Below are 23,889 nucleotides of genomic sequence, written 5' to 3' on the forward strand. Positions count from 1 at the left end.
AATATAGACCGCGAATGTTATGTGAATATTTCGTATTCCGTGAATATGCGCCCGCCTGAGAAATATTCCGTGTATTTTGTTTTTCAGCTTGATTTACCTCAAGAGGTTCTAAGAGGTCCGCCCTTGATTTTAAAAACGTTTTAAAATCATCAAAACTAGGAATTTCATTATGTGTCTTGCTATTCTCCCATGCGCGTAAAGTCGATGTATCGAACTTACAAGAAATAATATGAATAAGGAGTATGTCCCACGAATCAGTAGGTAGCCCTAGCTGCTTTAACGCGTATAAATGCTTCGAAAAAATGTCAACTAATTGCCGCAATCTATTAGATGACTCTTTATGTATTGGCTCTATATTAAATAAGGCATTAACATGATTGGAAATTAATAATCTCTTATTATCGTACCTTTCCCTAATTAATTTCCACGCAACTGCATAATTTTCGGCGGTAAACTCTAATGTTCGTATGACCTGCGCCGCACCGCCCTGTAATGAACTTCGTAAATAATGAAAACGGCTTATGTTGTCTAAGTACTCATTTCTGTTAACTAAAGATTCAAAAAGATCTGCAAAATCTAACCAATTATTATAATTACCATCAAATTTTGGTAACTCGATAGGTTTAAGCTCAATACAATGCCCTGTATATGAATTCTTAGAGCGCTCACTTGCTTTATCGCTTTCTATACAAGCTACTTGTTGATTATCGCGAATGATTTTTCGCGCTACCGCTAATTGTGAATAATATTTGTTATAGAATTCTTCGCGCTCCGTATATTCATCCTCTAATAATTCAAATTGAACCGTATTTTCTATTTGCCCCTGAACCTCATCGAATTCGTCCTGTAAATGTTCTATATTATTTACCATTTCAATAGCCTGTAATACTTCTAAATCTGAAATCGTTTCACCCTTAGTTATTTTATCATTTAACGCTAATATAAATTTCGAAAATATTGTGAGTTTGCATTTAAAACCGCCCCTTTTTCGCTTTAAATTCTCCATAATTTTATAATGAATTAAACAGTAAACAGAAACAGATTATAAATCGCTTGATTTTCGACCCTAACGTTCTCAGAATTATCACATGTGCAGAATAAAGGTACAAAGACTGATAAATAAAAGGAAATGTGAAATGGATATGCTCACCAAAATATTTGTATGTTTATTCTAACAGCTCTAGCCTCCTGGCGCCAAGGATGTTCGTCTCAACTCGTATAATAGGTCTTCACAGATTTTAAACCCACAGTTGTCCAATTATGTAACTGTCTTAAGAATAACGTTCGACAGTCTATAACGCGCTCGGGCCACTATGAATGCACTATTTCGCCCGCTAATTTGATGACACAAATATGAGTTCGGAATTCGGTGAATTTACACTGTTTCAACACAAAAATTTGATGATTCGGCTCGAATAGACCATGGATTTGCTTGATATGCACTTCGCTTGTGCCGCTGGTTAATAATCAAACTCCGTGCGAAAACAAAACTGACTTTATTTTGAATTACACAATACAATATATAAACGCTTATTAAGTATTATGTCCGCTCGCTCTGAATGCTGTATCACCGATCCCGTCTCGTACTTGAGTGCTGTCTGTCGTCTTTGGGGTGCCTTAAGGGACTCGCCTTATCTTCACATATGGCCTAATATATTTTCCTACGCTACTATGTTGCCGGGTTGTAAAAATGTATAACATAAACTTAAATTGGATAGAGGCGTGAACACTTACCATTTACTTTCCCTTGGAGAATCAGCTGGAGAAGGCCGTAACGTTCTTGATTTCTCATTACATGTCCTAGATATTTTAACTTTTTAGTTTTGACGGTCATGAGAATTTCACATTCTTTCCCCATTCTACGCAGGACCTCCACATTAGTAACTCTGTCAACCCAGGATATACGTAAGATGCGCCTATAACACCACATTTCGAAAGCTTCGAGCCGATTCATAGATGCAACAGTCAGTGTCCATGCTTCCATTCCGTAGAGCAGAACTGTGAATATGTAGCAGTTCAATAGACGGCAATTTGTTTTTAATGATATGTCTCGACTGTTGAAAATGGTTCTCATTCTAACGAATGCTGCTTTTGCTTTTATTATTCGCTGTTTAATTTCTGTTGAGTGGTCCCATTGGCTATTTAAATTGGTGCCTAGATATGTTTATTGCTCAACTCTTTCGATATTCTGTTGGTTAATTGTAAGTTGAGCGTTTAGTATTGGTTTTTTACTAATTGTCATAAATTTGATTTTCTTAGGCTAAATGTTAAGAGCTAGTCCGTATCTGTTGCTGACTTCTGTTATGCGATTTGATAATATCTGTAAGTCATTCAGATTATCGGCAAAAACTATAGTGTCATCTGCATATCTAATGTTATTCAACCATTCACCGTTTATTAGTATTCCTTTCGCATAACCGTCTAAAGCTTCCTTAAATACCCATTCAGAATAAATGTTGAACAACAATGGAGACAAAATACAGCCCTGTCGTACTCCACGTTCTATTGCAATTTTATCAGTTACCTGGTCTTCTATTTTGATTTAAGCCGTTTGATTGTAGTAAATGTTTCTGATAATTCTAAGATCTTTGTTGTCAATTCCAATTTCTTGCATTAGAGTCATAATTTGTCATGTTTTACTCTGTCAAATGCCTTCTGGTAATCTATAAAGCATACGTATATGTCACAATTCACATCTCTGCATCTCTGAAATAGCACCTGTACAGCAAAAAGGGCCTCCCGTGTTCCCAGAGCATCACGAAATCCGAATTGTGTTCTTGTTAGTTGTTCCTCACATTTTGTATATATTCTTTTGTGAATGACCTTTAGAAATGTTTTAAGTGAATGGCTCTTAAGGCTTATAATTCTATAATCTTCGCACTTTCTCGCATTGGGTTTTTTTGGAAGATTTATAAAAGTTGACACCAACCACTCTTGGGGAACCACGCCCGTATCATATATACTGTTAAATATATTTGTCAACCATTTTATGCCATCATAGTCCATAAGTTTTAAGAATTCTAAGTGAAAATTATCAGGGCCTACTGCTTTACCATCTTTGGTGCTTTTGATGGCATATTTTACTTCTTCGACTGTAAATGGTGGTCCAGATTCGCAATTGGTGTTTGTTGTAATACCAGTGTTACTTCGTATATCTTTAAAAGTTTTTTCTACGTATTTAATCCAAATATCTCTTTTATGCTCTATTTCCAGTACTATGTTTCCCTGATTATCTGTCAGGAATCCAGTGTTCTTGTGTTTATATGAGCCTGCCGCTTCTTTAATCTTTTTATGGAGGTTAAATGAATCATGTTTTTGTTGTAATGACTCTATCTCTGTACACTTCGAGCTAAACCAATTTTCTTTTGCTATTTTAATAGCCCTTTTTATTTCGTTATTTATGTTGTTGTAGTAATTCTTATTATCTTTAGCGTTTCTTCTGTCTTCCATCATACATAGAATCTCCTCCGTCATCCATTCCTTTTTATTTGTTCTTTCAGGTTTTAAGTATTTCTCTGTTATTTCTTGACTTACTTTGTGCAAATTTTCTAGTTCTTCAATGTTATTAATGTATCAAAAGTACTTTTGTGCGATTGCTGTGATTTATTTGTTTACAAACGAAATACTAGAGGAACATAAAAACCATTTTTATAGCCATGTATAGTAAACATCTGACAAAAATATTTAAACAACTATTGTATTGTAAACAACATAAAATTGCGGAATTATTTTTCGTAGATAATAAAAAGTTTTCAGCTGTATTTGTTTATAAATTTAAGTACACTAACACTTGTAGAACTTCTTCCTGTGACTTGGGCAATGATGGTGTGGATTTTCGTCTTGCAGCATAGATATTTCTTCGAACGCAAGAAATGTCTTTCGTCGTCAGCGGTAAATTGCTGAAATTTTTCTTCCTCAACTCCTTGTGGACAATCTTTAAAGGTCTTTTACATATTATATCTTCTACAGCTTTTCCCTTTGTATAATTACTAAAAATTTGCCGGTCAACGTGGATATCTGGAGCATGATTATGCTCCACCGATGCTTTTTAAAGAATAACGTAATTTTCATCACCTTCCTTTGTGTACACTTTTTTGTTGACACCCTTTTTTGATGCATCGTCATCTAACTTTTCCATCTTTGAAGACATGGGCCTTTGAATATTTATATTCATTAATTATTAATAAAAGTTCTTCCCTTTGACTAAACATAGTCGTTGGATTCGCCATTTAAAAACTAAACACTAACGGACAAAACTATGCCGTAATACTAGCAACTGAAGTGAATAACTGAAAATATTTATATTTTTACTTTCAATTATAATCAAATTTGGAATTTCCGGTCAATAAGACTTAATTCCCTAACTTTCTCGGCGATAAGGCAGAAGGTCTCTCTTTGTCAACCATTTTCCACTCCTGCATGGAGGTCTCTCCCAATTGCTTCCATCTTTCTCTATCTTGCTCCAATCTAATCTACTGTTTGCCTGCCATTGCTCTTATGTCATCTACTCATCTTTTTTGAGGTCTTCCCATGTTTCTTGTTGTCGTCCTTGGTCTCCACTCTAGAATTCTCCGTGTCCACCTGTTGTCATTATATCGGGCTACGTGACCTGCCCAGCGCCATTTCATTTTTGTAACTTCTTCCACAATATCCCTAATCTTCGTTCTACGTCTTATTTCGGCGTTTCTAATCTGGTCTGGTCTCTAAAAGCGCCCCATGCCAGTTGTGTTCCTCTTTTAATTTCAGCATCTTGATTTAGCAGCAGGTACTTAATATTAATGATTAAATCTGAGTAGATAGTTTGACCACTTATCGACAGAAATCTTTTGTGTGGTAGTTTCCAAAGCTACAATTGCCACTTGAATCGCTAACTTTCGAAAGGAGACAACGCAATAAGAAGAAGAATGATGTAAATGTCATGTACTAAAATTTTTGACGTAAACACATAAACGTCACTGACTAGATTATTATTATTACATTTCGGAACTTAATGCAGTTGGGTGAAGTAGTTTGCAGTTTTAGAAGAAACAATATTTTTACGAAGAATTACATTTTTTGCTAAAAATACATGTTTATGCGCTTAGATACTTCATCCATGGACACACTACAGAATAGAATAATACATGTATAAAAAATTCAAGATAATCTATTATTTCTACTCCAATGACAGTTTAACGTTAAATTTATAACAAGTCTATTTAAAAAGATAATATTTGTATACTCACCATGACAAATCCCCCCCTGGCACATGCTATAAACGCTATATACCATTCTGCCAGATTTGGAGCCCATATTCCTATTCTATCTTCTTGTTGAAATCCTAATTTTAAGAAACCAGCGGCTAGTCTGTCAGCTTCTTCAAGAAGGCTTCGAAACGTCAGCTTTTTCTTCTGATGGCATGACACGACTGCTGTCCTATCACCAAAGCAGTAACTGGACTTTTCTGAAAGCTGTCCCAATGTTAAGTGACTTAGAGGCTCTTCTCCAACGCAGTGGTAGTAACTGGGTTTGGTACTTATCTTTCGAATTCTACAAAAGTAAAGATAGTTTAATTCCTTAAATTTTATGACAGTTGAAAAAATAGGTAGAGAAATAATTTGTGTGAAAAATATATACATACTTAGTCAATTGAAATGTTACATTTTTATGACTTAGCGTGTGTGTCTTAGAGCAGCGGTCAGCAACTTTTTGACATTGCGACACCAAAATTAAAAAAAGAGGTATGAGCGACCCCAGAAAAAAAAATCACTAAATTAACAAGTGCAAAGGTTTGTTCAGGACAAAATTAAGGTAAACTTCAATTATCCTCCATGTTGTACTTAGCTGTTTTTATTTCGAAAATTATGTTACAGAGTTTATTTATTTTGGAAAGCAATATTAGAACAAACTATGTATTTAACATAATATTTATGATGACATTAAATGAGACAAGCAATTATTTTAACATTTTATTTTGTAAAAAATAGGTATATATACGTAAGTTTACAAACTAATGTGAACCTTGTGCTTGCACACTTGCAGTCATTATATTATTTCTTGAAGATATTATCATAAAGAGACAATCTCAAATCAGGTTTTACGTTAAGTTTGGAGCGATATTTTGTTTTTATAGCAGTCAATGTGGAGAAAACTCTCTCGCACAGGTATGTTGTTTGTATGAACAAAATAAACAGCATGGTAGTCTCAGATATTAATCAAGAAAACATAAGTGTGGATGATATGTAGAATAAAATCAAAAATATCTGTAATTTGGTGGTAGATAATAAAGTTAAACCAAAAAACAATATAAAGAAACAGTAATGGATGAGTCAAGAAATATTAGAGCTAATAGAAGAAAGAAGAAAACACAGAAATAAGAATAAGGAAAGGTACAAAGAAATAAACAAAATCATTAAGAAAAAGATTAAAGAAACAAAATAATCATGGCTACAGGATCAATGCATAGAAATAGAATCCTTAGAACAGAAGCATGACACTTTTAACCTACATAAAAAGATCAAAAACTTAAGAAGAGGAAATGGATGACGAAGTCATAACTTAATACTAGACGAGCACAACAATCTGCTCTACGAAAATGAGAGAATACTTGATAGATGGAGGCAATACATGAAAGAATTATTCAAAGAAGAGCAAGAGACAGAAGTCAGTGTTTCTGGATGTTCAGGACCAGAAATAACACTCAGTGAAGTAACATATGCAATAAAAAGACTAAAAACCAACAAATCACCAACCAACCAAGTTGAAAACAACCAACTCAAACTCCTAACGAGTCTACTGAACAAAATCTATGAAACTGCAGAATTTCCTACAGATTGGCTAGTTTCCACCTTCATCCCTCCCCCCAAAAAGGCAAATGCCACCAGATGCTCTGATTACAGAATTATAAGCTTAATGAGCCATGCACTCAAAATTCTTCTTTCTGTCATTCACTCTCGCATATATAGAAAACTTAAAGAAAAAATTAGCAGTGTTCAGTTTGGGTTTAGAAGCGGACTGGGAACGCGAGAGGCCCTATTTTCCATACAAGTATTGATACAAAGAGCTCGAGACGTGAATTGCGAAGTCTACAAGGTGCAACATTAAAAATTATTTCAGATGCTGAAAGAATCTAGTATTGATGACAAATATTTACGCCTAATTAAAAATTTATACTTACAGCAAAGGGCAACTGTACGAATAGACAACGAAACCTCACAAGAATGTGAGGGGGATTCGTCAGGGCTACATTTTATCACCGACTTTGTTCAATACTTACTCGGAAATGCTGTTCAGGGAAGCTATTGATGGTTTAAGAGAAGATATAAAAATCAATGGTAAAATCATAAATAATTTAAGATAATCGGATGATACGGTTTTGATTGCTAATAATGCGGAGGATCGGCAAACATTAATAGACCGTGTAGTGGAAGCCTGTAACAGATACGGCATGAAATTAAACTGTAAAAAGACCAAAATTCTTGTAGTACGTAAAAACGACGTAATACAGCACCAATTCACAGCTAATAATGAACCCTTGAAAATAATCGACAAAATTACATACCTTGGATGCAGTCTAAATAAGTTTAAAATATATGTAATATAGAATATAAATGGCCTGCAGAACTATAAATACTGGAAAAACATAACTATTTAACTATTAAAAATTTGTATACGAAAAGGAATATTAATATGATTTGTAAGTTTACCAATAGTATAATGTAGAATTTTTTAAAGTGATTATATTGTTTTCAAAATATTAATAATATCAATTTTAAATATTGATAGACTTTATTTTAATTTTTGTCTTAAGAATCAAAGTCAACTATGATTAGGCGAATGAAACTATTAGTTTCGCAGTCAATATCCCAACCACACACACACACACACACACACACACACACACACACACACACACACACACACACGCGCGCGCGCGTGTGAATTGTCAATTTGAACGAGTCAGAAAAAATTAAATTATTAGAAACATTTTTTACCAAGTAACAAAAGAACAAAAGTTGTTTAATTTATTAAAGCTTTTTATTTTGAGAACAATTTCCGAAGTGGAAATCGAAACGTCCAAAATAAACTTCTTTTAAATTTAAGTTGTGATTTATTTCCAATAAAAATTGGCAACTATGGTAAAGAGAATGATGAGCGAGACATTTAAGATATATGAACAAAGTGCAATAATATTGTTAAGTTAAGTAATATAAGTTATTTATGAAAATGTTACGTAACATGTACATTACTTACTTATTTCGTTGAAGACCTCTAGCAAAAATTCTATTGTAGTAGATTTTAAACATTATTTCAAATTCGAATCGGATTTGCTACGATAATATAATATGTACTAATTAATATTTATTTTTAAAACACACCATCCGTAACTCTATCTCTATTTACAGTTCCGTTGTAGTTTACAAACAGATTACATCTTATGATTATAATTTGTTTATAAACTGATATCGCTGCAATTAAAAATAATTACAACTTCGATAATTAACACTTTAACTGCCGAGAAATAGAGTACGAAACATTTTAAAATTTTTTTCTTAAATTAAAGTTCTTACTTACATTTCATTACTCCATTACCATTTTGTTTTCAATCTCTAATTTGCATTATATTAGTGCTATTTGTCTTACTAGGCTTTTGTTTTTTTGCGGACTTTTGACAAATGACAATATTGGAATTACACATTTCAGAAACCCCATAATTCCATTTTTATAAAATGTTGAAAAATTAGAAAAAACCTTATTTCATGAAATATTTTAAAAAACCTGTTGTGCTTTTGTAATAAAATCATGAGATTAATGTGCTGTAATCAGTTTGCATAAAAAAATGGTTAATTTTAGCTTTATATATGTTTTTCTTTTCTTTTTTACTTTTGTGGATTTTTGGGGTTTTTGAACTTTTTCGTCGGAAATCGTTCTCAAAATAGGTATTTTAAGATTGATATCCGAAGTGGAAATTAAAACGTCAATACAGGTACTTTCTATAAATACATTTAGAATACTTCACAGGGAATTCGAGAAGACGCCGCAATGCTGAATTGGTGACGCTGTATGGAACTGAAAACATATGAAGACATATCAAGGCAAACCGGATAAGATGGGCAGGTCACGTGGTACGATCAGAGGATGACAGAGTGTTAAAGACAGTGTTTTTAAAAAGACCAGATGGTAGAAGATCAGTAGGCTGACCGAGAAAAAGATGGAAGTATGATGTTAAAGCCGATTTATCTAGAATTGGGGTACAACAATGGGAAATAGAAGCGCAAGATCGTAGAGGATGGAGGGCGATAGAGAATGCGGCGAAGACTCGCCCCGAGTTGTAAAGCCAGTGAAAAAGAGACAGTAGTTACACCTGACATTTTGTTGAAGCTGCTGGATGGACAACGATGTGGGGCCTATTTGTATTTTTGCCGATAACATTGGTTATTTTTTGTCGAAGTGAGACAGGTTTAAAATAGAAGAACGCTTGTAGATATGTGGTCGTGTCAGCTGTTTGGAAAGTTCGGCAATAAATGTTCTTCTGCATATATTTGATTGATTTTATTTGTTCAGTAATGGAAAAATACTTTTTATACTTAATAAAAAATACCGATTGCTGACTCTTCCAACAGAATATTCGAATTTTAACCACACAATTATAAAATAATTTGGGTATAAAATGTCCTGGCGTCAGTTCAGCTATACATTTTTATGCAATATTTGGCAGGCTTATTAGCGATGTATTGCCTAAAGCGGTACCGTCCACGAAAACTATCAAGCCTCTCATCTATGGTTACATTTTCTTCAACCCTACAATTTAAAGAGCATGTCTTTACAAATTGATCGAATATGTTGCGAATTGGAGCTAAATTATAATTTTTTGTTCTTTATTTTGTGCTAGTTTTGTCGTCGAATCATAAAGCCTGAAGAATAACATAAAATCTTCGCTGTGACATTACAGCTGTAGAGCATTCTAGTGCCGTACCATTGGTAATCCACAATTCCGAAGTGTTCTGTGTTGTCCTTTTTTCACTCCCGTCATGTATAAAAGTCTCAAGAATGCATAGATTTCATCAAAATTAGGTGGTGGACAGTTTCTATTTTACGAATAAGATTCCCTCAGTTGTTTTAATTTCTGGTTCGTAAAATTAACAATTTGTTTCACGACTAAGTCAGGAAAAAATACTTTTCGGAAATCTAAAATGGTTGCACCTGTTTTAGCAACGGCTTTTACACCAGGCAGTTGAGTAATAGGGTTCTAGGGGCGTGTTTTTCGTTTAGGCAAGTTAGGTTTAGGCTTCAGCCACTCTGTAGAATCTTTTTCTATGAAAATAGATTCCTTTCTTGTTCACTGTTGAGCCACAGGTTGAGTAAAAATCACGTCAATATCACTTTGGTCATATTGTTCTGTATCAGTATTATGTAAGCTATCGTCTTACTTAGAGGAGAGGAGGAATATCATTAAGATCCTGATCAAAATCATCAGGTGCCGCTCTTCAGTTCTATATATATACCATTGCATTAGTTTTTCTTCCATGTTCTTATCCATTTTCAAAGGATTTTTAATTCTAGAAAATATGTACTGACTACAGTAACATGCAAAAATATGTGGCCAAACTCACCAATATCACTTAAATTAGAACACAGGGCAAAACAAATTTTCGAACGTAACTGGTCGCGTCGTTAGAATTTTTCTAAAAAATCTGTGCACGTTATCGGTCGCGTGTTAGATCCAAACTAGCAACTAGCCATCAAGTCTCACTCGGTTTGCCAAATTACATACCGGATTGTCCTGAGCTTACCTATTACTCCCTCCAGGCACTTGGAGGTGGGAGAAAAATTTAATACCAACATATCAACTTTTATGAAAAAAAAAAATAAAATAAATAAAAGTGCGACCGATCCCAGGTTAAAGCTCCTGCTGGCCACAGAACCCAAAGATGCCAACATCAATAAACAAAGTAAATATTAGCCTTTATTTATTACGTCCACTGCCAACAAACGAGAAAAATAAGACAAGTTCTATTTTATCAACAATTTCTTCATGAATACTCAAGTCAATGACGGCAAAATCGGATGTCAATCTGTGATGTAAAGCGGTTGTTATACAAAAGGTTGTACCCTCTTTAATGACAGAGTAGAGGTTATACAGGTAACGGTACTAGGCTCAGGCTTCAGTCTGGTAGAGGTCTCTTAGTCAGGGCTCTTATTACAGCTCAAATACAAAGAATTAGTTAGTGGAATACTGAAGATAAAGAGAAGAGAAGTTAGAAGATAAAGAGAAAGAAAATAATTGGGCACCACCCTATTTTTAGAGGAACAGGGAAACTTACGACATGTAAAATAAGATAACGAGAAAGGTAAAGTACGGTTAAGATAATCACGCGAGAATAAAATAAACCGTAAGAGAAAAGTTATTATGATTGTGCGGTACACACTTAATATTTCGACACATATACATTGTTTATATGATAAATCAAATAGTAATATCATTCAAGAACAATGTCTGAAAGAGATACATCATTGTAATGTAAACAGCAAGGAAATAAAGAAGGAAAAATTAAGAGGTAATTAGCCTAGTAAAGAGTAATAATTATTTAAGTAATTATTATATATTCCAAATTAATAAAGAATAAATTCGACACAGTTTAACGTATACATTTCAAATTAAAAACAAAATAATTGACCCAGTTTAACACAAGCCTGAATATTTAAAAATTACGACACTTAGACCTTGTTGTAAATTAATACATAGTACGAATTGTTAAACAAGTGAGAAGAATTGTGCTGAGTAAGTAGTTTTACATAGCGCGATCCAGTTTAACACATGGAATACGTGACATAAAGAATCTAAGGTAGAAGTTGGCGATACATAAAAACCAAGCAGAAGTTGGTCAAACGTTCAGTAGTAGCGCGGCGCCTGATGGCCCCACGCGACAGCGGAGTTAGTGGGAAGTTTTCACGCAACAGCTCCACGCGATAGTGTGGAGATCGGTAGGTACGCAGACCGTGGACGCGTTAATTAACTCGACGGGGTAGTGTGACGTATATAGTGTTGGCAACTGGAGATTCGAAGGTACGAAATTTCAAATCCCGGTAGACTGGAGGCGTATTCCCTAGCTAGAGCCTAGATACGCAGAGGTAACTAAGATCTCTATATACTAACCCCAGGTATATCTAATAATACGGAAATTGTCTGATCTTTAATTCCTTGCTGATTTCTTCTCGTCTCCCTTCGCGCCTGAGCGAACATTTTTGTCATAACTAATATTTGTAATGTACAGTCTAGTTAATACATTGTAAATTCGAGATTTGTTTTGTTATTCCTAGCCGTTACAGGTCGAGACTAGAAGAGATACGGATTTCGCTATGCAGTGCTCCGGCTTCTAACGTAAGCCCATAGCCTCTCACTCTTTACAGGACCTAAGACCGAGAAGTCCTTGATCCCCTTCCTTCCCAACCGATTTTTCTACCCTCTTGTAAATCCGCGAGGGCGAAACCAGTCAGTTCAGACTAGTGGAGCCAGTAAGCCTTGCCCCGCTCGCAGGGATAAGTATCCCCTAAGGATTGTAGAGGCATTGCTAAGGAGATTGAACGGACGTCTTCTACAATGGTGACAGCATATTATCAGAGTGGAGATAATTCCTTAGAGGGGTATATTAGATTATAATTACAGCTTCCAATAATAAATTATTATAGATTATTAGAATAGTGACAGCGGTATTAGTCTTATTACAGTAACAATTCTATATATTATTAGATCATGCACATGAAATAAATATATAGACATAATAAAAAAAATAAAAGGCAAATAGTTCATCAACAAGGTTATATTGAGGTATAGTTAAAGTACATTCGCTAAAACAATTTTTACTGAACAGTTAAATGGCACCAGATAAGTTATTGCACAATTTATTATTAAATACAACAAAAAAATATCTTTTTAAATAATAATTAGGAATAATTTAGTATCCTCAACATAAGAAAGGGGCAAGGAATATTATAGTTGTATCTACGTCAATATTTGATAAATTAAAATAAAAACAAATAAGTGATTTTTACGCCCTGAGAATACGTAAACATGAAGTTACTAAAATGTTTGATTGTGATTACCTCAAATATGTGTATAAAATTTATCATAAGAATAACCTACATAAAAACAAACCTGTTCATAATTAATACGTATATAATATACCTTAGATTTATACTAATAATAGTTCGTTCGGTTGGATTCAAAATAAACAAACCATAAATAAGGTAAAGGTACTGAACTGGAGTCATAAATCAATTCCTAAGATTTAGGATTAAAATATCGGTACTTACAATTGAATGATCTGTATTGTACTTAGTGGGCAGTAGGTAGGCACAGGTAATGACGTTCTTTCATACAACGCTTGACGATAAAGGCACTTGACAGGTTATACTCGCAACAGGTATATTGGGACGTCTCAAGCGGCGTAGATAATTTAGGTAAGGTAACCAATTACGTTGGCTTCAATTAGCACATCAAACATCAAATTAATATAGGCACAGGTAACATATCAGTCAATTCTCACACTAGACTAGACTGAACTGAATGGATGCAGGAAGAAAGAAAAGACGGCAAACAGAATTGACTTAGTGTCCTCGAATTGGAAGACGTCTGTATGACAAAAGAGAAAATAGTTAATGTAGAAAGCACTGTTAGAAGATATATGGATAATGGTGAATTAAAAATACACTTACCGCCGTTTGATGAAGACAACCGCATACCACAGGAACCACGATGGAAATGAACTCGATTTCTGATACCTAGACAAGCTAGGGATAAAAAAGAGTGGGAGTATTGGCCGAAGAGTGCCACGCGAAAAGTGTACTTAATTGACAAGTCTGGTGTGGTCTTATTTCTGTCTTTTCTACTTTCTCTCGACATGAAAGATTATTTCATAGAAAACCAACGTCTCTGCTTTTCTTAGAAAGTAGGATGGGTGGCTTGACAATAGAAATTAACTTCTTTGTTAAGAGGAAGGGTTTATATTTAACAAATGAAAGATAATAAGAGCAGGGGACACATGGCGAGCTATTTCGTTGTTGAAAAAAGGCATGACAAATCGCTTGTTACTTATGGGCTATTTTTAAGGCTTCTAGCGAAGTACATACCATAGCTTAATTTAAACATCATTCAAGGTTAAACAATAAAACTAATATTTTTATAGTTAAAATGTTTATTTAAACATTTGTACTAATTTTCTTTTTTGTACTTTTCCTGATACTGTTTTCGGAAATTCAGTCATAACTTTAACAACGGTTGGTATTTTGAAAGATGCAATGGTTCCAAAACAAAAATCGTGAAGGTCTTTCTGTGTCAATTGTTGGTCATTTTTTGTACGTATACAAGCACATACTTCTTCTCCTAACCGATCATGAGGTAGTCCAATTATCTAAAAAAATATTTTAGTTATATGAATATATTAAATTGTATAAATTTAAATACCCCAGAAGGGATACTATTTAACTTAGCGAAGTGAGCTGGGAATGCACCGTGATTAGTAGACTTCGGCAAATATGCATATTGCATATTTTGCATATTGTGCATATTTTATGCAAATATTTCATATTTTGGCATATTTGTATAAAAGTTTGCATAAAGTGCATAAAAGTTCAGATTTTTATACTGTATTTGAAAATTTTTAAACATACCAATTTATTTCAATTCTTGTATAAAATTTTGTAGTCATTTTAATCAAGAAATGATCTAAGTACGTAATCTCTACAGGTACAAAACATTTACAATTTCAAAGAAGATCAATTTAAGTAGCCCTCAACATTCTTAGAAAGTCTCGGTCACTGAGGCATTCAGTTATTGGATAATCGCTAAGGGTTCGCTCATTTGCATTTTATGATCTAATCCTCAGATCTATCTACAATTTATTGTATCTTAACAGCAGGTAAACGGCTAATAGTTTTGTTCCTAATTGAGGGATTTTCCAAAATCTCCCAGTTTATTGAATTAGGTACCTAAACATTTCTAATTTGATGCTCAGATTTGTAAATCATTTTTGTTTTGATATTCAAAGCGTAAACACTCGTTGTGCGTAACAAAAAGGAAGATTGTGATTTTATAATGCCTAAAACAACCAGTGCTTCAACTTGGATTAAACCTTATAAAGAGCTGTCTATGGATATGGGAAAAATCTACTGTTCAGTCTGTGGCAAAATTGTAAGTATCTAATATTTTCTATTAAATATCTAATATTTCATACATACAGGGTGTTTCCAAATGACATTTACAACGTTTGACTGTAGATACTTCTCGAAAAATTGAACAAAACGATATAGTTAATGAGGGGTCAAACTTATTTACTTTTCGAGATACAGGGTGTTAAAATTAAAAAAAATTAAATTCTTTTAGTTAATAACAACAATAACTTTAAAACCAATAAACGTATTTACTTGAAATTTAGTACTAGTAGGTTGTTTTTAAATGAAAAATAGCTTCCTTTAGTGAGAAAAAATTGTCCATGGTACAATACAATGGTGTGTATTTAGAAAAATTTTTCACCCTTACTTTTTTTTATGAAGTCAGCTATTCTAAAACACAATTATTTTTATTGTAATTGAATTAACAAAAAAAAACTTTTGTTGAATTTTAAAATAAGTTATATGATGTACTAATGGTTAGTAACAAAAACTAATTTGTGGATTAATACTGCATTTAAAACACTTAGCGAGTGTTTTTTTTTTCAAACCAGTTATTTGATTAACCAAAAACACCTTGTATATTTTTATATTTTAAAGGTTGGGTTAAAATAAAGGTTTTTATTTTTATTTATAGATAGCATGTGAGAAGAAATTTCAGATTGACCAACATGTGAGAACTGCTTCACACATTGCAAAAAAAGGAAAAATAGGAGGAAAACATCAAACTTCAATGGCTAAATGTTTCCAATCTACTTCAAAAAAATTAGATGAGCAAGAAACTTTTAATGAAGACTTGTGTCGCGCATTAGTGTCTGCAAACATACCGCTTTCAAAATTAGCAAATGTAAATTTTAGTTCGTTTCTAAATAAATATTGCAAACTTAATGTTCCAAGTGATCGGTCTCTAAGAAGAAATAATGTGAACGGGCTATACTCGTCGGTGTTAATTAATATTAAGGAAGAAATTGCAGATAATTATTTTTACATATCTGTAGACGAAACCACTGATTCCTCAGGAAAGTATATTGCTCATTTATTAATTGGTGTTTTTAAAGAAGATACCTTACCAAAATCTCATCTTATTTCATGCCAGCAACTTGAGAAAACAAATGCTTTAACAATTTCGCGTTTTATACAAGAAACATTAGCAACTTTTTTTCTTCCGACAACTATTCCTTCTAATAAATTACTGCTTATTTTATCGGATGCTGCTCCTTATATGGTGAAAGCAGGACAAAATTTAAAAATAGTTTTCCCAGATTTAATACATGTTACTTGTGTAGCGCATGGATTAAATAGAGTTGCAGAGGAAATACGAAAAAAGTTTCCTCTTGTAAATACCATGATATCCAGTGTCAAAAAAGTATTTCTTAAATCTCCTATAAGAATTCAACTTTATAAAGAAATGCTACCTAACATTCCTCTTCCACCACAACCTATTTTAACGCGATGGGGAACATGGTTAGAAGCAGCTAATTTTTATGCAGATCATTTTGTTAAAATAAAGAACATAATTGATACGTTAACAGATGAAAGTTCCCAATCTCTTTTGGATTCTAAACAAACTTTTCAGAGTAACTTGCTTCAACAAGAACTTTCATTTATAAAATCAAATTTTAGTTTTGTTCAAAAAACAATTACTCAGTTAGAATCACCAAAATTGTCATTGTTCGAATGTACAGCATTAATAAAAGAATTTGCGTCATGTTGTCGGAACGTTAGAGGTAATATTGGAAAAGATATTTTAAAAAAATTTGAAGCTACTATGGAAAAAAATAAAGGTTACCATATATTCTTTCTGAAGTAGTCAGTGTTCTAGCTGGAAATATTTCGGAAACAATTAATTTAGAACCAAATGTTTTGGTTAGTTTGAAAAATGCTCCCGTTACATCAGTTGATGTTGAACGAAGTTTTTCCATATATAAATATATGTACTCAGACAGAAGCCACAAGTTTTTGTTAGAAAATTTTGAACACCACTTGGTCATTTATTGTTACCATAATTCTAAATAAGTTTATTCATACTTAAAAATGATGTAGTTACTTAAAATAAATGTAAATCTTAATGAATAGTAGGAAATATTTAGTTATGTACACTTTTTTTTTTAAATAAAATTGTTACTATTTTACGATTTTTTTATTTATTTGTATGCATATTTTGTAAAATATTTGCATATTTTCGGGTAAACACGTGCATATTTATGCGTATATTTTCTACATTTTTATTTGCATATTTGCCGAAGTCTAGTGATTCGTTTTCTGTGTATTGTGGTTGTCAACTTCTTTGGCATTGCGTATATGAAAATATAATAGGCAAAATCTTGTGGTAAGGTAGGGTTGATGGTATAATAATGGTTATTTGAATTCGTTGCTATGATTTTTCAATTTTATTTCCAAATTATTAAAATTTTGTTATAATAATGTTGTTGTAAGTCATCCAATGTGAATATAGGAATATATAGTCCAACATGGGTCGCATCTTTAGCAAGCTGGTCAACCAGTTCATTACCCTCGATAGCAGTGTGAATTTTACCCAAATAACTGTAATATCTTTACTATATGTTTTATTTTTAATAGCACAAAGAATACTATCTCTTTTATGTTAAGTCATAAACTGAGTTTAATCCTTTAATGACCGATAATGAATTTGATAATATCACTGCTTTATTTAAATTCTGTAAATCTAGTCAATCTAATGCTTTTATGTGGTTGCTACCGCTTCAGCAGTATATATTGAATGTGTTGGAAGTTTAATTTTCAAAAATTCGCTTTTATGTGAAATGTAAACTGCACAACCTGTGGCATCATCCTCTTTTTTGGAACCATGGATATACAATATTACGTGATCATTATAGTCACTTAATATGGATTTAACAGGTACGCCAGAGCTGCAAAAAGTCAGAACTGGCGAATCTAAGAAAATTGCTGCAACAAAAAGACCAAGCGATAACAATGCTGCGAAAAAAAGTCACAGAATTGCGCAGGAAACGATGCGAAAATCACAAGAAACAATCATTGGGCACATTAACAATAAATTTGATGAGTTACACGTACCAAAAGAGAGACAACAAGAAGATACCTGAGCAAACCAGGCTGTGACTTTAGACTCAAAACAAAAAGTTTCGACAATGATTCCAACGATTGCACCAACCAAGTCTCTGGGAGCTACCCCAAAGTCAAGGATCTCACAAGCGAAAAAGACAAAAAAAAACCGGCAAAAAAACTCTCTCCCACCAAGGAACCAAAGGTCAAAAACCCAAAAAAGACCCAGGAAGAATTTCCAGCCTTACCAAACAGGGAACTTCAAATGCTGCAGGAGGACAATGTGTACGCTTTGCCGCTTCCTTCCAATCCGAATAAAGACATGGACACTACCGACAACGTCAGTAGTCAGTAAAAAGCTTAAGACGCCGTGTTGCCTGAACAATAGTCAAAACGCCAAAACAGAAACCGCCTGTAATAAAATTAAAGAAATGTTTATTTAGTTTATTTAATCTTGAGTTTCTTTATGAGTTTCAGGTTAAAACTCAATGGCGCCAATGTTGTTTTGCAGTTTAGTTGTATTCCGCGTTTCTTGTTTTTCTTTGTCAAACTGTTATATTTTGTTATCTAATCATGATCTATCATTTATATCCTTACCCACCCCCAATGAACCTCCCAAACTGAGCAACGTGGTCTTCGTTAAATATTGGTGAACGAGAAGCTTTTTAATATCTACTTTTGTCAGCTTTTTCGCTACAATATATTTGTTGTTTATAAAGTTGCAAAATGGTTCTTCTGATATATATCATATAAGTAATCTTCTTGTCTTTTCTATAAGTTATACATACCAAATTCTAATCTACAATGAGAATATTACGTTTAGACTTTTTACTTGTTGACCTATTACGAAAATTATACTTAAAAATACATAAAAACCTTTTCTTGATTAAATTTAAATAATAATTACCTGAGACTCTATTATATCGGGATGGGTGTTTAAAAAGTCTTCCAATTCTCTAGGATAAATATTTTCTCCTCCCCGTATAATCATATCTTTAAGTCGTCCTACTATCTCTCCGTAACCATCTTTATCAAGAATAAACAGGTCGCTATAAATAAAATTAAACATTTATTTAAGTCTAATAACTTATTATTAACAATCCGTATGCAATCTGTATCACAGTGATATAACTACAATATTTATGGCAGATATGTATAGGCAAAAGTAATTGAACAATAGGTATGTTTGACTTTGATTGCTTTTAACGCCTTTTTGCACTAACATGACGTACGCAGGTGAAGAATGTTGGTACAATAATAATATCACATACACATAGTTTTAATTAAATAAAATTGAACAAAAGGAAAGATTATTTTTTATTACGATTCAGTTTTTTCTTCTTCTATGTATTACAGCTTCGTCACCACCAAACATGTTTTTATTGAACCACCGAAATTCTTCTTTAAACGAATTTTAGATGTGCTTTTAAATATTCTTGTTTTATGGCTAATTTTTCCAGTTTTTTTTTTCAATTAACATGCTCAAATCAACATTTTCTGAATTCAGAAGTCTGTTTTTGTTTTGTAGAAGAGAAAGGTAGGAAAAAAGGTTTTTTCAAGCCGGACTTGATTTTTTTCTAGTTTGAAAAAATCAGTTGATTAGCGGTTTACCAAAATATGAGAACATCGAAGTTACCGTTCAAAAGTTATGACAAATGTGTTTGTATTTATGTATTTCAATTATAATTTTTAACAGTCCTATTCTTACCCTGTGTGAAACCATCCAGTAGGTTCCATAGCTTCATTCGTTTTCTCGATATCTCCATAATATCCCGTCATAACCGAATATCCTCTTATGCAAAGCTCCCCAGGTACTCCTCGTGGTACTATGGTTCCTTCCGAGTCCACAATTTTAATCTCCAAATGCTCCTGTAAGTATCCGACAGTTTTTGTTATTTTATCTTCATCATCTCCTTCTAAGGACTGAAAAGTGGATCCAGTTGTTTCAGTTAACCCATAAATTGACTGAAAATAACATATTTGGCTTTTATATAAATACTTATTAATAATTTTGTCAAAATTTAATGGTTAAAAATGGTTTGTGGAAGTTAATAACGAAGTAACATTTGGTATGAGGTCACATTCAACAGACGACAAGGAAACCTTAATCCTGTTACAGGATATACTTCTGAAGATATAAAGGGAGTACTGAAAAGTTAGAAAGAAAGTTTTAAATACCTACCTATTGAAACAAGGCTTATGAAAGAGGCTCGACAGTATACTTAACAATCGCTAAAGCTTATCCGAAAGTTACAAAGAATGTAGAGTAACAACAAAACATTTTTTAGAACTTTTAGAGACTTAAAATAAGAACAATTATGAAGTGAGGTAAATTATTCCTTTTTATCATTTGTAACTTGCTGTGTATTTTTGCTGCTGTCGTGACTGTTTTCGATTTCTTATTGTCTTTATCTTGGACTTTGTAGTCCTTCATATTCATTTTATTTATATCTTCTACGTCGTCCATCCTACTTCAATTTTTTTGCTGTTTTGACTTTTGTGTCGCGTGTTTTGTGTGTTTGACATATAATGCTCTCGCTGTTTCGTTTTTTGACTATATCAGTCTTTTTCTTTTTATTGTTTTTTCTTTCCTATTACTTTGCATTTTAAATAATTTATTTAGCTTTTTAATTCTTGCCATATTTCATCTGTAATCATGTATAGGTCTATAAGTTACTCATTTATCTCCTATTCAAATTTTTCTCTTATTTTAAAAAATTCTGAAACTGTTTTCTTGTGGCATGTTCAAGTTAAGTTAAAAGCCTAGTGGTCTAATAAGGTAGTCACTTGAAACTACAATTATCAATTATATTTATCTTTGGTTCCTTTACATTAATGTACGGCTGCGGTCACCGAATACCTTTATTTTAAATCGCAGTGTCGTTGGATTTTGCCAATTGTCACAGTGCTTGTTAAAAATTTCGTGCGGATTAAAAAATAAAATAGAAAACTACTAAACGCGTCTAAAATGTCTAGAATGCATTTGAATGACGAGCAAAAAGCAAGAGAAATTGCCAAATTCGAAGAAAGCTCGTCACTAGGACAAGTTGCTGCAGGCCTGAACGTAAGCCATATGTGCATATGGAAAATCAAACAAAGATAGGATCATTTTCACTCTATAGCACGGTTTGGCAGAAGATGTCCAAAAAGCAACAAGATGAGGTGTTGGTAGATTATACCGGAGAAGCTCCTTTTGCCACAGCTCGAAAGCTAGCAAAGAGATAGGTTTATGGACAGTATTTGCACTGCACGTAGAAGTATCAAAGCAAGTTAATTGACAAATTCTGCAGCTGCAATAAAATCTTTTTTGAATGAAGATCACAAGAAGAGGCGAGACGAGTTGCATTTTGTAATGAATTCATAAACCGTAAAGACAACTTTTGTTGTAACGTTTTATTTCCCCATGAAAAAAATTGTTCTAATCATATGGCAATGATCATTTAAGAAAAAAAAATAGTTCGAGAAATCATAGGTTTGACAAACGGTGTACTTATCATTTTAAGAAATAGTGGAGGATTCTCGGTCAACGTATGGGGATGAATGAGTATTACAGGTCCGAACGTTTGTTCTCATATAGAAAAAAAAATTAAGAGAATTATATTACAAACATATTCTTAAAAACATAATGTTACTATCTGATATTGGTTCTATCTATTAACAGAATATTTTAAAGTTGTGTTAACAATAATGGGGTTCCACCAAATATTAATTGTGTTACTGTTTATCATTATTTATTACAAAATATATTTAAAATAAAATGGATATTTTTAACTCAGACTTTCCTATTTTCGTTATTAAGAACATACTCATTTTTTATTTAAAAAACTTTCTACTTTGTTACATTTTGTAAAATAGATTTATTTTATTTTGATTTTTTAATTTTATTCAACTTATTTTGAGTCCACCACTGGTAACTAACATCACTTTTTGAAGTAAAATATGCGTTTCACGTTTCACCTGTTTCACCTTTCAGTAGAGTAGACGCAGTTTAAATTTGTGGATCAGTAGTCACACAAGGTCTACTACACCAGTCATAAAAATAGTCGTCTGCATGTATTTTGTTCGAATTTCAATAAAATAATTATTATTTGTAGTTTTTTAAACATTATTTATTATTATTGACTTATTTTGTTTATTTAAAATGTTTATTTACGTAGCACAAAAAATAGTCTACAATTTTTGTAATAGTTTGATTTATTCTCTTTTTTACTAAAAAAAAATATAAATTAACATATCAGTCTTTAAGAACAATATTGAACAAAAATGTAACATTATTTTACTAAGACTTAATAGAAAAAAATATAGGAGATGGCAAAAAACATAGTAAAACTAAGCCGAAACGTTGTTATCAGTCATTGCAAATTGGATATACATGTAAACAAAGATACCTTTTACAAATCGAACAAAAATATTTCGTTTTTCAATTCTTATTCCATCCATAGTTACCACACCTCCCAATTACTCCCGGAGTTCTTTGAACTGACACCACATTTTCATGCAAATGACAGATTTCCTTTAGTCGAATCCTTATTGTCTTGGGTATGTGCACATTTTGGCTTCGATTCTTCTGGTGGTTGTACATAAGGCTAAATGCTAAATTTGTCAAAACTTCTCGTCGCATCTTGTGAAATTTGGAATGTTTCAATTGTAAATGACAAAGGAATTTATTGCTGTAACATTTAAAAAACAACCATATGCCATCTTCTACTACAACGTTCAACATCATATATTGTGTTCATAATTTATCTACGGTATCAACACCGCTATTTGTGCTGTTATTTGCTAACAGAATTTCCATTTTCCAGTTTTTGTTTTTTTTTGTTTATATGCTACTAGTATTCCTCTTGAACCAAACCCAAATGTACTAGAGCCAATAGGTCATCCTTGATTGTTAGAAAAATATGCAGGAATTTTTCTTCTATTTACTTTTATTGTTCCCAATAGAGTTTAACCATTTTCCTTCAAGCTTATACCAAGTCAACGCTGGTGTACCAATTGTCGGTCGTAACATTTCTCTTAGATCCGTAGAGATATTGACAGGCCCGATCCGCCACTGCCTTGGTACTAGTGTCTAGTACCAAGTCCATAGTATGGACCACCCACTTGGTTTTTGCCAATGTATACTTCCATGTTACTGGTATAAAATAACTTAGCATTAGACAGTGCAAATATTTTTATACCGTATCTATTGGGTTTGCTTGGTATCAACTGGCGGAACGAGCACTGTTCTCTAAAAGCCTCCAACTTTTCGTCCCCGGTTGCGTATTGTGAATGAGAGAAACAATTTTTCTGATTTTCGTTCCACTTGGTAATAAGACATCTTATTGTTGCTAATTAATTCAAACTAACTCTATCATGCCTTGTATTGATTTCATCAGTTCGCATGTACCTTAGTAAATTTCTGAATTTCGTGATGTTCATTGTCAGTCGGCAAACCTCTATACCAGTGGCGTCCGTTTTCCACAAGTTTGTTGTATTAAGGTGACTTGTCTTTCTCACACTCGATCGTGACTGAACTTCTGCTTCTCTGCTTCTATTTTTGTATCGGTCCCATCAACAATTATTTGTAATATATCAGTATAAAACAGATGGTTCCAGATATTTAAAATATCGGTTTTCTATCTGACACATTCCTCATTTTCTTGTTCCGTATTGCTTCCCTACAAGTTTTCTTCTACATCATATTTTTCTCCCCAT

General features: G+C 32.9%; 2 protein-coding genes across 3 annotated transcripts in view; both read right to left on the bottom strand.

Moving 5' to 3' along the window:
• Positions 1-8,389, bottom strand: part of LOC140441479 (medium-chain acyl-CoA ligase ACSF2, mitochondrial-like) — a 30,624-nt gene extending 22,235 nt beyond the window's left edge. The window contains exons 1-2 of the mRNA XM_072532225.1: positions 8,233-8,389; positions 5,226-5,529 (exon numbers count right to left, since the gene is read on the bottom strand). Of these exons, the coding sequence (XP_072388326.1) occupies positions 5,226-5,529; positions 8,233-8,285 (357 nt within the window). The 5' untranslated portion in view covers positions 8,286-8,389. The remainder of the gene's footprint in view (positions 1-5,225; positions 5,530-8,232) is intronic.
• A 5,770-nt stretch (positions 8,390-14,159) lies between these two features.
• The window catches only part of LOC140441480 (medium-chain acyl-CoA ligase ACSF2, mitochondrial-like), a 38,888-nt gene continuing 29,158 nt past the window's right edge, over positions 14,160-23,889 (bottom strand). For both annotated transcript variants that reach the window (XM_072532227.1, XM_072532226.1), the window contains 3 exons: positions 19,901-20,157; positions 19,100-19,241; positions 14,160-14,390 (listed from right to left, as the gene is read on the bottom strand). In XM_072532227.1, coding sequence (XP_072388328.1) covers positions 14,175-14,390; positions 19,100-19,241; positions 19,901-20,157 — 615 coding nt within the window. In that variant the 3' untranslated portion in view covers positions 14,160-14,174. The remainder of the gene's footprint in view (positions 14,391-19,099; positions 19,242-19,900; positions 20,158-23,889) is intronic.

The sequence above is a fragment of the Diabrotica undecimpunctata genome, chromosome 5 (genome assembly GCF_040954645.1).
Source record: "Diabrotica undecimpunctata isolate CICGRU chromosome 5, icDiaUnde3, whole genome shotgun sequence".
In the NCBI taxonomy this organism is placed as follows: Eukaryota; Metazoa; Arthropoda; class Insecta; order Coleoptera; family Chrysomelidae; genus Diabrotica; species Diabrotica undecimpunctata.